Consider the following 17,221-nt stretch of genomic DNA (forward strand, 5'->3'; position numbering starts at 1 on the left):
TGTCTAACTTTCCTACCTCAAAAGAAGTCAGTCTTAATATTTCTGCAACAGACAGTCTAAGTCAATGGAACTGGCCCCAGGTCCTATTTTCACATCAAGGTGCAGGCTGTGATTGTGTCACAGCATCAACTATTGAGTTGAACTACTGAGTTGGTCTCTATTTGTAAAAGCATGTCAGTCCTCTGTGACTCTAAGGACTTTGGCTCTTACGAGAAACACATTGCAGCAGGGATCTGGATTTGATTTTATGTTGTTGCTGAAAACAGCACCAGCACAGCCAGGGTAACAAAAGTTCAGCCACAATCTGAGTGCCCAGTGAAAAGAGCCAAAGTCTTGCTCCTGTTGTTCCAACCCAGTACACTCCAACTGAACTGTGGCCATTTTGGTGGTGTTTCCCCTCCATCCTGGAAGGTGGTCAGTTCAATCTCAAAGGTGAGACATCTGTCATGATGGGTGGTCATCAGATGCAAGAACTGATCAATAACATGACAGATTTTCTCTTGCTGATTTTTTTTTTTCTTTTTTTGGTCTTCAAATTTGTGGACATACTTGAAATGAAAGTAACAAAAACTGATGTTAAGTTATAATAGAAGTATACCCTCCCTAGAGAATAAACTGAAAGGAGTCTGAAACCTGTCTTACCACTAGATGAAATAGCACAGTGAAGATCAAACTGGATTTTGTATTATCATGACATGCATTCAGGGACTGAACAGCTATGTGTTTCATTGTCTATACAGAGTCAAAGAAGAAAAAAAAACATCAGGCTGTCAAATCCTGACTTACATCAAACTTTTTAGTGTATATTTGCCACCACCTTGTGAACATATGCAGTACTAAGTTGTTGGAATAACTGCGCTCTTATACTTTGTTCTCTGTGAGGACTGCCATGAAATATAAATATTCATATGATAACTGGTCAATGTCTTTTCCATACACATCTATAAACAGTTCTTATAATCCCATTGTACATTTGATTCCCATGTGTTGCTTTCTACAAACACAACATTATGTTATTCTGTCGCATTTCTATTACTACACATGCATTGAATGATTAGTATCAAAAAGATTAGATTATCAGTGATTATCACTGGTAATAGTAGAATAGTAGACGTCTTCAACAGTGTTGCTGACTATGAGGAGCGAGTCTTCTCATAGTTTCATGCCTCCTGTCACGATGGAGTTGTAGATCTGAGCTGTCATCGGCGTGTAGCTCTTCACCTGGTCATCAAGGATGTAGAGGGGGTCCTGGATGCAGCCCGGATCAAAGCCTTCCTTCACCAACTGCACCTTCAGCTGCTTGAAAGTCCCCGTCACCTCCACAGCGTTCTAGAGGAAAAGTAAAGTACACATTATCAGCCACCTGTAGATGGATAAATGCGGCCAGTGTACAATGTAAAGGCTTATCATCATGAGAAGTTACCTGTAATCGTATAAAGCGCGGGCGGGCGTACGAGGGTAGGTAGCTGACCACGTGGCTAAATATTTTGCTTGGATCAAACTGGGCACCTTCTTTTACAGCGACGGCTGCCATTCCTACCCTCCCCTCATGGCCTTAGAGGAGAGAAGGCAAAAACACATGAAGCCAGACAAAGAGAAAGGCAAATTAAGCTCGGACAAACAACCGATTACCAAATAAAAGTGTCTCCTCATTCTTCTCATGCCGTGAATCCAAGATATAATGAAAAGTAAAACAGAGGAAGGAAACGTCCATCACCTGGTATTTGAACTCCATAGACATTGGCTTCTTTGATGCAATCAGCAAGAGTGAGGATGTCAGCTACTTCGGTTGTGGCCACATTCTCGCCTTTCCACCTGTGGGTGCAAATAAGTCTCCAACTTTATATCTGTGTGTGTGTATTTGGACCCGAGGCAAAAACACACTTCAAGGAGAAATGTTTTGAGTAATTTTGAGTAGTGAATGCAACTTTTGATCACTTTATTCAACCGCAATCAATCAAAACTGGCTCAAAAAGGATGTGTTCTGCAAGGTGGATATTTTATAAGAATCTCGGCTTATTAAATTTTAGTTATTAGCTCTAAAAATGCAATTGTATGGCATGAGAGTTGTATGGCTGAAGATGGTTGAGAGAAATGGCATTAACAGGAAATTTCCTTTATCTGTCATTTGTTTGAGGGGATTTATAATGAAATATTGATTGAACACAAGTCAAGACGACAAGATGGTACAATTTGAGCCACTTCAGCCAATGCAATGACTTGGGAGTCCTGGACTGCAATTTCCTCTGCCTTGAGAGTAAATAACCTCATGTCTCTTGTGTAAATGTTAGGAGAATTATTAAATTAAACTAATTTCCGTTCAAACATGCATGAGTTGACAAAAAAAAGTGCCCTTGTAATGAAACTGTTTCAAGTGATTTTTTTTTTGGTCTGCCTCAACCAAATCCTTCTTCTGTTTTCCAGTTTTTGAAATCTGTATGTCACGAACCCGACATGCAGGTGGGTTACTGTGCTCATCAGACAATTAAGTAAAATAAATAAAAGTTTAAATAAAAGTCTTCACAATTTCTGTTTTCTGAACGGTGAAGTCCCCATCAAGTTGTCTATTGTCACAAAGGAATCAACTACTGGAAACTGAAAGTTCATTTTTTTTTAATACTACATGTAATGTGTCTTTATTTGTGAAAGGCACCTCAGTTGCATTGCATTAGAAGAGTGTTAGAGCTCATTCACATTCAAAAAATTATGGGAATCGCTATACCCTTAGAGCCAGTGTTCGTATTGCCAGGAAGTGTACCTAAAGATATCTGTGGAGAAGATGAAAGATACGTGTTACACAGACTCCGGCTGAGTGCAATGACAACAATGACTGTGGTGACTGTAAACTGGAAGAAGGAACACATGAGGAACACGACCACGAGTCGGTGGCTGCAGAGACTCAAACATGTTTACACACTGAAGTGTATGGCTGCAGCTCTGCGACTAAAGATGGACATTTTTTTACAAAGATGGACTCCTCATATACTGAATCTTGAAGTGTAAATGATGAGACAATGTGACTTGCAGACAAGACGTGCACGTTTTGATTATGATATAATCTGCCATGTCAACTGCTTAATTATAACTCCTTTTTCCTTTCTGTTTTTGTTTTTGTTTGTTTGCCTTTGTTTTATTTCTTTGTTGTTGTATCTTTCTTTTGGATTGCTTACTCAAGAGTGAGGCCTTATGTCATGTGATATTCTTAGTTAAACCCAAAATACTATACTTTAATTAAAACAAACAAAAAATGTTGTCCTATGGATGTCTGTGTTTGTTTCATTCTGTCACATTTGAGTATTTACAATATTAACAGTATTAACATTTACAGTATTAACTACTGATGTATATTTAGACATTTTATGATGTGTATTTAGACATGGGTCGTTTCAAGCGGAAATGCCACATTCAAATGGGATATTGCAAAAATAACATTATTCTTTTTTTTTTTTCTTGAGTTAAAAATGTAACAACAATTCTATCCTCTTTGTTGGAATATAGTATTTATTGGCTCTCCACCCTAGAGAGATGGAGTTTAAAATTTTGTAACCTTACTAGTTACTGACCTCTAGATGGCAGAATTTCATTGGTATCACTGACCAGAGAGGGTTCAGCCTAGAATCTAGACATGAGGTCAAAGTTTTTCTTTATAATATCTTTAAGTGAGAACTATTCTCCTTTAACTACTTTTTAAATTAGTCTTTAATTAGAGTCTTAATGGTAGAAAGGTAAGAGAAGATTTTCAAAGCTTGCGAGCACATATTGCTTTAATTATCGTTAATTTTGGTTTTACATTTGAGGTTGGAGGACATAGACATCCCTAAAACATATTTACTGGGAAAAATGTATTTTGAATTTAAAGTGCTTAAAACAATGTACTTAAAAAATCAGCAGCCTGAAATGGCAAAGGAATTATGTACCTGAATGTGTCCCCTACACGATCCTGGAAGTAAATGAAGTTGTCTTTGTCAATCCTGAGCAGGTCTCCGCTGTTGAAGTATAGATCTCCTTTCTTGAGAACATTTCGCAGTCTCTTCTTCTCCGTTTGCTGTTCGTTTTGGGCATAGCCAACAAAAGGGGCAAGGTCGGTGATCTTTGACACCAGCAGGCCTGTCTCACCTTCAGAAAAAGCCCAACAGATATGTTTGTTATCCTGTTCCTACCTTTCTTTATCAATGATCTTGTGTCTTCATTTAGAGAGAGAGAAAAGGAAGTTCCCTCACCTTTGGCTGACTCTATGCAGAAGCCGTTTGCATCTCTAACTGGTTCATCTCTCTCTGTGTCATATTTAATGAGAGTGTAGGGAAACAGCTTCTACAGGAGGAAATAACATATGTACAGATATCAATATTGCATTATTGCGCCTCAGACTCAAACAGAAGTTGGTGTGGTGGTGTAACTTCATTGCACCATGCTAGGTGTCATGATGTAATGAGGAAGATATATTAGTATAGGATGTTTTGGAATGGCATGTTTCATTGAAAGGAAAAAAGAAACATGAAAAGCTCTTACCCGATGTATAAAATTCACTCGTCCAACTGCTCCGATCTTCCCTACATAGTTGACAAATCCAACATTTCCCTCAGTAGAGGCATAAAACTCTCGAACCTCAATGTTCCCAAAGCGATGGAGAAACTCTCTCCAGATCTCCGCTCTGACGCCGTTGCCAAAGGCTAGTCGAACTTTGTGGTCCTTGTCATTGTCTCTCTGTGTTGTACGAAGAAGAAAAAACAAACTGAAAAAGCACATTGAAAATGTTACGGAAATGAATTATTGCATATCTGATTTAATTCAAAACATCTGAATGTACTAGAAGGAGATACCTATAAATAATTAATTATATAAATGATAATAAACACACATATGAAGTAATTTCACTTTAACAGGACCGTAACAGACAGAGTGAGAGTTCCTTGTGTCAGTTTGATGGCTGGTTGACAGGATGTTTGAGAAGATGGCTTATTATCAGACAGGATACTGGTTTGATCCCCAGACCCAAAAGGGCCAAACAGATATTTACCCTGAGCAACACAGTGCCTAATCTCCATTAATGATTGAGTTTATTTGACTAATTAAAAACACGCCATAAAGTCCACGACTTATTTCCATAGTGGTCCTTGAAATTCATGGCTGGTGGGCAGGCAAGAATTGGTAATAGCAAGAAACTGCAACTGACATATTTTACCCTAAAACACACAGATAAATAATTAAATAAATTAAGAAAAAAGAAAAAAAAAAATCACAAAATAACAAGTAAAAAAAAAAGACAAAAAAAGACATAAGACAAATAAAACCCACAGGTTCAGAAACCCAACCTAAACACCTCAGTTGTTTTTTTTTTTTTTTTTTTTTAAATTGTTCAAAGTATGAGCAGAATTAATTTCATTTGGGATTTTGTACCATTCCTCCACCCCCGTATAGAGGAAAGTACCTCTCCCTGCTTTACTTTTGAGAAGGGGTTGCTTCAGGTTTATACACTGGCTCTTGTATTCAGGTCATGGGAATCCCAAACAAACTTGTTGAACTCTACCTTCCAGAGAGAGCCAGTTGAACAACTTCAAATGTTTTGGACCAATGTGTGTATGAGGACTAAGATTAAGGACAGTGCTCATTGATTTATTCTGGGCTTTTTGAGGAGTTTCCATTGTTTTGTTTTTTTTTTTAGTTATACCACTATACTACGTTATGCAGGTGTAATCATAGTGGCACTGGACTGATCATAGAGCCAGTGTCCTCATGGTTTCTTTATTGAGGTATTTGGATATTCCTGCCAAAAATTATGTCTTTCAATGGGCCTTCCCAATGAGAGAGCAGGCCATAGTCTCAACAGCCTCAACACTGGTCCAATTCACATCGAAGATAAGAAACAGAGCACTTTTCAGATTTGCCGAAGTGCAGGAGTTCTTGACTAAGTGATATTCTGACTGTTTCTAAACATTCTCCAGTTACCAGCTGAGCTAAACCACTGCCTATAAAATAAAGAACACAAACAAGCTACCTCCATGTCATTTATATATAATAAAAACAATAAAGGACCAAGTATATTTCCTTGTGTAACTCCACAGGTAAGGTTTTTGAGCTCCAAGAGCATACCTCCTACATCTACAATTTGAACTCTATCAGAAAGATATGACTAATTTAAAGCTGCCCAATTAAAGCCTATTGCCTTTAATTTCTACAGCAATATCTGATGGTTCACTGTGTCACACGCTTTTTGCAAGTCAAGCAAAATCAACCTGGTCCAGGCATTCGAAATAAGCTCATACACACAAGAAAAACCACTGAAACAAGTGTTAGTGTACCCATCACTGTAATAAAGTGTGCCTCTCACATCATAAATACACTCCATCACAGAGGGAGATGTGGCTGCCAAGGCACTTGATATGGTAATCCTAAGTAAAGGCCAGCGTCTATTCCTAGAGGAGACCAGATACAGACAAACGCACCTCCTCTGACTGGTGGCAAGTCACGCAGTAATATGAGACTGCACTCCATGTGATGCCATTAGCTACTGTTTCAATGGCCATAGACAGAATGTGTACACTACTCCTAAAACACACCATACCATAACTACAGTCTTTAAGGTACACTATCAGAACCCCTGCATAAATAACTTGTCGTATGCATCTTGCAGTGATACTTGATCTCAAGTCGTTCAAACCCCTACAGATTACAGGCAGTGATGGCTGAAACGTCACTGCCAAGATTTTAACGATTTCTATTTCTGTAAACCAGCTGTGGGAATGTACAGATTTGGAAAGTATCTGTGACTGGATCTATATCAATGGCAGCTTCAAGGCTGTGTTTTGGCAGCTGCCTTGAGCCAAGGGCCTTTCAAAGCGCATGGTCAAGATGATAGTGAGTAACTACAGTGTTATATATCTATATATATATATATATATATATATATATATATATAAAGAAAATGCTGGATGGAATTTGCTGTGTGTTTAGGGTGTGTTGTGTAACCATGACTTTGATATTAAAAAAAAAAAAAAAAAAAAAAAAAAAACATATTTCAGTAAATAGATAATTGATACAGAATGATATTAATAATAATAATTAAAGTAAAAAAAAATGTCTAGAAAAGCATAAGTTTGCTGGTAGATCAATTACCAGCAACATCAGTCTAAAAACTACAGTATTGGTATCACAGCAATAACACAGGGTACTCCAGTATACCATAATAATGTTCAAATGATACAGATGTGTTATTGCTTAGTTTATAATCTTATATTCCACAGTTTTGGATGGCAAAATATGAAAAGTTGTGAATGGTAATGATGCATGTAATGATCCCATTTACCTTGGGGGTGCTGCAGAGGTAACGCAGAACCTCTCCAATGTACTGAACTACAGTCACGTTGTATTTCCTGCAGTCGTCCCAGAACTGAGAGGCAGAGAACTTCCTCCTCAGAATGATAGTGGAACCTTCAATGTCAGAGACCAAAAACGGAAGAAAACTTATCACAGGCTGCCCAGTAAAAATCTGCTGGTGCCATAGATCAACTCAATTTGCTTTTCACTGTCATCACCTCATCAAGTGTTTTTTCAACATTTCAAAAACGAAAATCCTCTGTTATAAAGGCGTACATCCAATTCACTAAGAGTTTCATTCCAAAACTAGAAAGATGGAACTCAGTGGAGTGATTACCTCTGCCCATGCAATTCTCAAGATATGGAATTGCCACATAGTTGACCACATTAAACCTTTTATCAATTCATACCTTTTATCAATTAAAACAGTTATGTGCATGTGATTGGTTTATGTGTTTTGGTCAGTCGGTGTGAAAGGCTAATCAGCTCTTTCTTGCCTCATGATCAAGCGTCCCACAAAGTTTGTCATGTCATTTGAATCCATTTTGATGATATGCACCTTATTGTGATGGGCCATGCTCACTGCCGCGCCTTATTTTAGCCAGTTGTTACTCTGCAAGTTACTCTGCTCTTCCGTGACCCATAACCAACCTTTCCACAAAGTCTTGCAATTTCACCATGCTCTAACCAATCCCTCAAACCACCAAACTACACATTGAATCTGAATCTGAATCTTATATCAGTCCATTCAGAAGTTATGCACCCTGTTGTAATAGGCAACGCCCACTGCCACACCCCCATTTTAGCCAATCAGCACAATAAGGTCTCTCTCGCCTTCTTGCCTTTCTTGCCTCTTCTTTTCCAGCTTTGTGCAAATCCATTCATAACTTTTCGAGATATCCTGCTACCAAACAGACAGAATGGGGAAAAACATAACTCTTTGGTCATGTTTTAGGTTTCATAGTGTCCTAGACTCTGGTGGAGAAATATCCTCATTAGTTGCTCCATGCTCCCCTGGGCTGCAAATTCACATTACTGTATTTGTATCTCTCCATTCACTGCCATGGCAGCAAACCAGCTCCTAAAATAACACTTTTAGGACATGACTCAATGCCAAAAAGCAGATTATGTGCATGTACAAAACAAGTTGTAGTACCCATTTTTTTGTGTGACTGCAATTATTTGTGAAAGTACTATTAGGTTGTTTCCGTCAGACGCTACCTGCCAGATCTACTTTCCAGTTCCTCAAAAAATGGGTACCCGGACTTGTTTGTTTATGATGTTGAGGTAAGAGCACGTCTGTGTATGGCCTAACCCTGGAATGGAGAAATTCTAAAAGTACATAAACACCATTTTTGATATACTTTCTACAGTCTATTTGTATGCTGTATAAACCACTGATTTCAACTGGCTGCTTACAGAAGACACTTGTAGATGTATGTATTGACAAGATAATTGGATAGTCAAAACTCTACTGTACTTGCTTGAAATTCTTATCTTAAGCATGTATTTAGTCTCATGAAAACAATAAATACAATATGCTGTTTAACATCATGTGTAAAAGTAATAGGGCAAAGACTGTTTTGATTTGGAGCAGTATTGAATATCTTTTAACATACACTACTCACAAAAAGTTAGGGATATTTGGCTTTCGGGTGAAATTTACGGAAAATGTAAAAAGTTCACGCTACAGTGATATTATATCATGAAAGTAGGGCATTTAAGTAGAAGCATGCACTGGTGATTTCCTCATCTCAAACAATTTATTGAAACAAAAGCCAACAACAGTGGTGGGTATACCACAACAAAAAATGTCAATGTCTCAATAACTTGTCATGTGCCCTTGAGCATCAATTACAGCTTGACAACGACGTCTCATGCTGTTCACAAGTCGAGTTATTGTCTGCTGAGGCATGGCATCCCACTCTTCTTGAAGGGCGGCCCTCAGGACATTGAGGTTCTGGGGTACAGAGCTCCGAGCCTCTACATGGCGACTCAGCTGATCCCATAGGTTTTCTATGGGATTCAGGTCTGGAGAAAGTGCAGGCCACTCTATTTGAGGTACCCCAGTCTCCAGCAGCCGTTTCCTAATGATGCGACCTCGATGAGCTGGAGCATTGTCGTCCATGAAGATGAAATTAGGCCTGTGTTGTTCATGCAGGGGCACAATGACTGGATTAATGATGTTATTCAGGTAGTATGGGCTTGTCACTGTACCATTAGGGCAGTTCTGTATTGACTAGACACACCTGCCCACACAGTAACACCACCACCACCAAAGGCTCGTCTGGTGACAACAGTGGCTGATGCATAGGGCTCTCCTTGATGTCTCCAACATCGTTGGCGGCCATCATTTCTGCTCAGCATGAATCGGCTTTCATCAGAGAACAGCACTGAGGCCCACTGGTCCCTCATCCAGCGTAAATGCTCCCTGGCCCATGCAAGACGATGACACCTGTGCCTGGTGGTGTGGTCAGGTACCCTTGCAGGTCGTCTAGCACGCAGACCATGCTGATGTAAATGGTTTCGAATGGTCTGACGTGACACTTGGGTGCCTCTCACCTCCCTTAAACGTGCCTGGAGTTGGGTGGCATTCATCATCCGGTTCCTCAGGGCACTGTTCATAATGAAGCGGTCATCAGTGTGGGATGTGGCCAAAGGACGTCCACTTCTATGCCTTTCTGTGACTCTTCCAGTCTCTCTGTATCTCTGTTGCAACCTGCTGATGACACTCTGTGACACTCTAAGCTCAGTGGCCACTTCCGTCTGAGAACATCCTGTTTGAAGCCTCGCAATGGCGAGGTGCTGCTAATCAATTGTTAGGTGTCATCTTGGTCTCATGATGTCAAAATGTGAACAGCATGATGAGGAGGACTGTTTAAATACCAATTCTAATTGAACCAGGAAATTTATTGGTCGATTCATGGATCAAACACCTGATGTGAATTTTGCCGTTAAACTCCTTGTTAGAGAACAGCAACTTGTGCAAAAAGTACTGAAACACTGAACAGTTGGACATGTGCATTCAAAAGTTTACAGAAGGTCACATTAAGTTCACCTGTAAAGGTTATAATGCATTTTAGGTTCATCCTGAAATTTCACCTGAAAGCCGAATATCCCTAACTTTTTGTGAGTAGTGTATGTGCAAGTCAGAACTTTCCCTTACAAAAAATGGTGTGAACTTTAGCCTATTTGGATAAAGCATTTTGAAAGTACAAATGATCCGGTCTTGGTGACCTGGCTGTGTTCAGATTACTGGTATACAGTGACAAAGGGGTCTTTCACGCGGTTTCTCAGGAGGTGGGGGTTAAGGGGTTGAGTCAGACACATCAAAACTAGGGAAAGGGGGGAGGGGGTCAAAGGGGTCACTTTTTATTCTGTGCCAGTGGGAAATGAGCTCAACTCTGTTTACAACCTTGCAGTAATAACCACAGGATGGAGTTGTGTGTGTGAAACTAAAGGTATTAAAGTCTTACGGCAGGATGCTACACTGATGAGCCTGCACACTAAGTCTGGGATGTGTGAAATGGCCTCACAACTGTTTGTTAGCTCAGACTCATCTGTCTGTAAGAAATCTCACATACTGAATTCTTATGTACTTCTCTCTTGAAATAGCACCTGACCATAGGAAGAAATCCTGAGGAGGGGCACAGGGGGCACGTAGGTAACACCACCCCTTTTCCCCCGATCCTGGGAAAAGTCATAGTTACCACCCCCAGAAAATCACTGGAAAGAAAACTATATAATTCTAAATAATACATTTATTTTGGAGCACTTGTGCTAATTATAGACAGAAAACAATGTGTTTTAAGTTTAGAAAGATTGCATGCTACATAGTGGTTTGGTCCACTGCACTTCCTGTTTTGATTCAGACTCTCTCTCTCTCTGTGTGTGTGTGTGTGTGTGTGTGTGCATGTGTGGAGCAGATTCTACTTGCTCAGAGTTTGTGGTGGCTTGGAAGGAACTGGAATTAGAATAGCCACCCTTGCAACTGACTTGAGCTTATGACTGTCTACCTACATCTGAACTGCCTCACCTGTTTCAATGGGGCCGATGAAGCCGACAATGAATCCAGCCGTGTGGTAGAGAGGTAAGTTGAGATAGAGGTTGTCATCGGAGGTAACGCCATTGGAAGACAGCACAGCCAGAGCTATTAAAAGACGATTATGGTTGACCACAGCCGCCTTAGGGAGACCTGAAATACAGCGCAGACACAAACAGCACAAACCTTGAAAATGTGGAGAAAGCTCATCATAACTGGAGCAAACTGGCTAACATATCATACGCTGTTGTGTTTCTCCTGTACAGGTTTTTTATACTGTATATTATGACTTTATGTCAAAACATGTGATCACATCTGACAGTAGCAAATATTGATTACATAAGTGTGAACAGACCGGGGAGAGACTAAATTAACATTGTGGATGTGCATACCCGCTCTATCCACCTCTGATTAGTGAGTAATTGCTGCTGTCATTGGTTAAGGTTAGAGTTAGGGTTTGGAGACCAAAATGAATGGCTTAATATATGGAAGTCGGAACACCCAAATTCAGATGTTTTGGCACCCCTCCAGTGTAAAAGCTATACAATGGAGTATATAGGGGAGTCGGAAATTGGAAGTTGGAAGGTTTCATTTGGAAGAAAACCCTGATACAGCTAGGGCTTTAGGGGGCAATAAGAAGTCAAACCCTTTCATTCAAATTTTGGTATTAGTGGTTCATTGAATTTGGAAGTGTATTCAAATCCATGAGGTGGCAGGGTTGAGTTAGGGCTAGGGTTATCCAATCAAAGACAGAGTAGGGCTGGGTCTTCCCATGACATGCATCCAGTATGTCAATTTATTCTCTCCTTTATAGAATATGCTGTGGTAGTTGAGAAACCAATGCAAATGATCATAAATTATCCCTTGACTTCTAAGCTATGTAAACACACGGTCAGGTACAATTTTAACTGCTGACGAGATGTCAAAGTAGGACCAGTATGATCCTTTAAAATCTCTACTCCTCCACTGTCCAGCCTCTGTAATACCTGTAGTTCCTGATGTATAAATGTAGACGGCAGGAGTTTTGAATGTGATGTGTGATCTGAGAGAGTGAGGCAGTGGGGAGTCTGAGGCCTTTTCCACTTGATCAGTCAGGCTGTCAATCCCAGGTGTGTCACATTCCTTGGCCATTAGAAAGATGCTCACGCCCTGCTCTCTCAGTGAGGGTAGCACCTCCTCCACTGCTCCCTTCAGCTCTGCAAAGAAGTGGCCACACAGAGTTAGATACGCTCTGATACATTGATATTGGTCATTTCCTACGTAGTTTAGTGAACAAACACATTCTGAAGTCTGTTATTTCTGCATGACAAACTGCTGTTTTCACATGTAGGACTCCATTTTAACAATCTAAGCGCGCGGTCTGAAAAACATGGTGCAAGTGCATTTAGGGTGTGTCCAAGCCTACTTTTGCTACTGTAAAGTTGGAAAAAAAAGGGCCGTTGCACCAGGCTCAAACTTCAAGTTGCACTTAGTCTCTAAATAAATCATGGGTGTATTTTGGGCATAACATGCCATAAACCAATCAGAGTGCCATCTCCTATTCCCTTTAATGGCTTGGTGTGCTTGCACCTTGGAGGGTTGCTAGTATAATGACACATTTACAGGTAAGAAGGAACTCTATGCAGAAGCAAGGGACCTGCTCATGAATGAAGTAAAAGTACACAATCAGACCATCTTCAGCAACAGCAGGATTCCAGGCCTCCCTGTTTGCATAGCAGGCAGAGTGTACGTGCATTGGCACCCGCATTACTATCTTGATAATGTGTCCCTAAAATAACAGTGAAAGCTGCACCACTGACTTCAGACTTGTTTTTTGTTGTTAATGTGCACATGGTTGGTCACTATTGCTCCCTCTGCTTAATGTTGATGTCTTGATTCACTACCATCAGCACTTATTTTGCAATAATGACCTTGTCACTTGTAGTCAAACTTGTAGTCAGGTCCAGAGCGCCATATCTCCAAATCTATCTGGTGGATTGCCTTGAAATTTGGTGACGATATTTAAGTTGCCAAAAGAATGAAATCATTCAACACATCCTTTGACCGGCATGGTGCTGAATTTGTTTGTAATCAAGTGTCTACTGTTACTGAAGTATTTAGAGTACATTATCCATGCTTTTATTACATTACACCTGCATTATGAAATGCTTTTCTTTTCCTGCCTCAAGCAAAATTTTGGCACAGCTTCAACTAGTGCCACAATTTAAATGCTTGTGAGAGAACTTTCCCAAGCATGTAAAGACAAGAAATACAAAGTGGATCCAGGTTTCAAAGGGTTGACAAAGACAAAGATCTGCTGCTCTTTTCATGAAGCACTTTGTAACTTTGGTTCCAAAAGTTATGCTGTCCTATTCTACAGAGCAGTATAGAGGTCAGCCCAAAAATGAATCCACAGTATCTTGAAATTCAGTGCATTCCTGTGATTGCTTTATAAGATTTAGTCATCCTGCCACATGTACAACCAAAGCACAGATTGTATTGCTTTACTTCTTGTTATTATGCTCATTGAAATACAAATGTTGTGGCATTGTTTTTCCATCCAGAGCACTGCCTTTCCTAAATGAACTGCAGTAGTTAAAACCAGTTTAACGCAGAGTCCTGTTTTCTTTGTATTTGTAAGATTAGAGCAATAGTAATAGGGCAATAATACTAACACTAATGCTACTAATAATAACCTTGTTAGGCTTGTGATGAACTGGTGTTTCCCTGCCCTATTCCCAGTGCATGCTGGGGTAGGCTGTGCCTCCTGCAGCCCTGATTAGAGGTAATAACAGTGGAATGTGGACAAAGTTCTGCTGAAACCAAGCAGGTGTTTTGAAGTAGAAAGCAGAAACAGGAATGTAGAGAAAGAGAGAGCTAACTAAATAACTAAACAAATCGTGTGTGAATCAACATGAAGAAATAAGTTTAATCTGAGTATTATTGCCCTTTTATGGTCTGCTGTTTCAGAGGCTTTTTAATCCCAAAAATTCAATTCAGGGAAAGGACTTGTCACACTTTGGCATGAGAAAAAAAAATGTCTATACCATTCACATCCTACATTAGATCATGCTTAAATGTAAACAGCATCAGCCTTCAACAAATACATATAGGTCGAAGGAGATACATGATCCTAAGGGTGAAGATACAGCCTACAGGTAAAGTAAGTGCTCATGAGAACAGCTACCTCTATCTGAATGGTGGTGGTTTTGTTTTGTGCAGGATCTGATGATTTAATGATGTCTGACATAATTAAATACATGAATAATAGAATTTTGCTTCATATTTCACGACTTTCCATAATTTAACGGGCACAAGTGGGTGAACATGAAATTAACATGATGATGTGTTTTCAATGTCCTGATCACAGTTTGTACGCATTGGTGTTTCTCTGGGGTCGATTTTAGCTGTATAAAACCTACCAGAAATATCAACATTTTACACACATTTGCCTTAGTTGTTTTGGGTGACACTGAGGAACTATTTTGTAATTTGTGATTCTGGGCTATATAAATAAAATTGAATTGACCCTTGCTTGTCCCCCTGCTTCAGGGACAACAGCTGTAGTAGTGTGAGAAGCAGTCCAGTTCATATGCATATGCTGCATCAAAAGCCAGATAAACAGGCTTCAGAACAGTTTCTTACCCTTTTTATAGTATTTATTTTAGTTTCATTTTGACTGGATGTGTACCTTTTGTCTGATTTGGTGAGTAAGTAGTGGTCCAATAAAGGCTCTCTAATTTCTAATTCTGATGACATTTGGGAGGAAAAAACATGATTCCCATAAGACCTTTGATGTACAAGGGGGATGGGGTTGAGTGGGGGAGTTTATGTACCAAACACATACACTTGGGTATCAATTTCTTAAAACTCACTTTTACCGTATGGCCTTTTCTTAGTTGCTGGTTCTGTCTTTTATGGTCTTTTACTATTTTATGGGGACCACTTCTGGTTTTACTGTAATTTCATTTTTGTTTTATCCTCACTTTTATTTAAATTTTTAAAATTTTTTATTGTCTTTTATTTTATTATTTTTATGTTGTTATTTTATTGTGAAGCACTTTGTAACTGCGTGTTTTGAAAAGTGCTATACAAATAAAGGTATTATTAATTTATTATAATCATTTTCTGGAGGTTTAAGTCACTGAGGTCAAATTGATCCCAGTTGATTAAAATAAATTTGATGCTAAGAGGGAGGTTCAAACTCACTGAGAGGGAGTCAGTGCACACTGATACCTACCTGCAGCTGCAATCAGCACTTGGGCATTGCAGCAGCTGAAGCAGTGCAGCAGGGACTTGGAGCGGATGTTGTGATTGAGCAGAGCCACGGGGGAGCCTAACTTGGCCAGCGCCAGCCAGGTAAACATGTACGCGGGCTCATTGCCCATGAAGAGCGCAACGGTGCAGCCGGGTTCATACTTGGAGGATGCCTGCAGAGCATTGGCGATCTTGTTGCTCCTTCTGTCTGCATCCATGAACGAGTAGCTTTCATTTTCGAAAACAATGAAGCGTTTGTCCGGATGCGCGGCGGTCTGCTCCAAGAAGCGGTCCAGGACGAAGAATAGCGGTCTTCTCCTTCGCCGCGACACAAACTTCACCATAATCCGCACCAGATCTGCTATATAGAGGATATCCATCCAGAGATACGGGGAGAAAGTTTTCAGTGCGAATGGTATGATGACCAAACTGGCTAGAAAAACAGAAAGGACGAACATCTCGACTCAGTGTCCTTGTTTTTGAGCTGCTCTTTAAGTCTTTGTGAACGCCTGCTGCAAAAATGTTTCAATTACCACCATATGTGTTTTTCTCTCCCTCTTTCTTGCGTGTTGGGGGCGGAACACAGAGTGAGAGCGTTTCAATTGTACAAGCTGTAGTCAGCAGAGGGTGCAGACATACCAGCAGTCACCTCCGCTACAAGCTACTTTTCTCCATGTCAGGCTCCTCCAACAAAACCACTGAAATCCACATTAGGTCATAGACCCAGCACTGGGCTACTTGTAAACAGAACTGAACATTTACAAGACACAACGTTGAAAGAGATTTGTATTGTGAAATGCTGAACATTTGTGATGCATCTCTGATGTGTGGTTTAGGATACACGCATTGTCACTATTAAGGCTTATTATTGAGATTTACTGTGGTGGAAAAAGTTTGTTTAGCACAGCACGCTGGTGGAGATGCTTTTGTGGTGAAAATGCATGGAAAGGTGGCTTCAGATCAACAGTTTTTCCACAGACGGATGAACAGATGTATGCCCTCGGTGAAAACTTTGTCCTATTTATGTATTTATTTTTCATTGCCTCTCTCCCTTTTTCTTACCCATTTTTGTCACTACTCATGGTCCTTTATAATATAACAGATAGGGTAGACTATCTGTTTTATTTTTACTTTATTTTGTTTTTCCCCTCCTTATCTGATTTCAACCTCACCCAGACTGTCGCCACAGTCTTCACCTTGAATGATGCCATCCTTCCATCTATCCTCGAGCTCTCATGTCAACAAAGTCTTGTGACTGGCATGACTGTCCTGTCCCAGGTTGTACGGGACACAAAAAGGCTCACGGATCACATTAAAGCCTTGGGGTAAGTATGAAAAAGAGCCATCTTGAACCAGCACGGCACATGGTGTTTGTAGGTCTATGCCTAAATTCCCTCGCAATGTCAACTTCCGTCACACATCTGAGGGCTGTGAAACTGTCAACTTTGTTAGAACGGTTTTGTCTTGGCAGGCAGCTGGAAATGGCTCAGTTTCAGAGACTGCTTGATATGATTTCAGCAGCAGAGGCGGTGGTGCCCCTGGACCTTTCCAGGGCTTGGCCGCTGCTGAAACTCAAAGTGACGCAGCCATTCATGTAGGCACTGTGCCCTTTTAACTCTTACAGCTCCA

The 17,221-nt window shown here is 40.1% G+C and overlaps 1 protein-coding gene across 1 annotated transcript; it reads right to left on the bottom strand.

Annotated features, from left to right (window-relative positions):
- Positions 1-805: 805 nt before the first annotated feature.
- Positions 806-16,222, bottom strand: LOC115357303 (very long-chain acyl-CoA synthetase-like). Its single transcript, XM_030048728.1, has 10 exons — positions 15,576-16,222; positions 12,343-12,552; positions 11,351-11,509; positions 7,304-7,428; positions 4,510-4,704; positions 4,221-4,311; positions 3,918-4,116; positions 1,718-1,815; positions 1,424-1,554; positions 806-1,329 (listed from the first exon to the last, which is right to left on the bottom strand). Exons 1-10 carry the CDS (start codon positions 16,048-16,050, stop codon positions 1,153-1,155), a joined length of 1,860 nt encoding a protein of 619 aa, XP_029904588.1. The 5' UTR covers positions 16,051-16,222; the 3' UTR covers positions 806-1,152.
- Positions 16,223-17,221: the final 999 nt, after the last annotated feature.

This window comes from Myripristis murdjan, chromosome 3, assembly GCF_902150065.1.
Source record: "Myripristis murdjan chromosome 3, fMyrMur1.1, whole genome shotgun sequence".
NCBI lineage: Eukaryota > Metazoa > Chordata > Actinopteri > Holocentriformes > Holocentridae > Myripristis > Myripristis murdjan.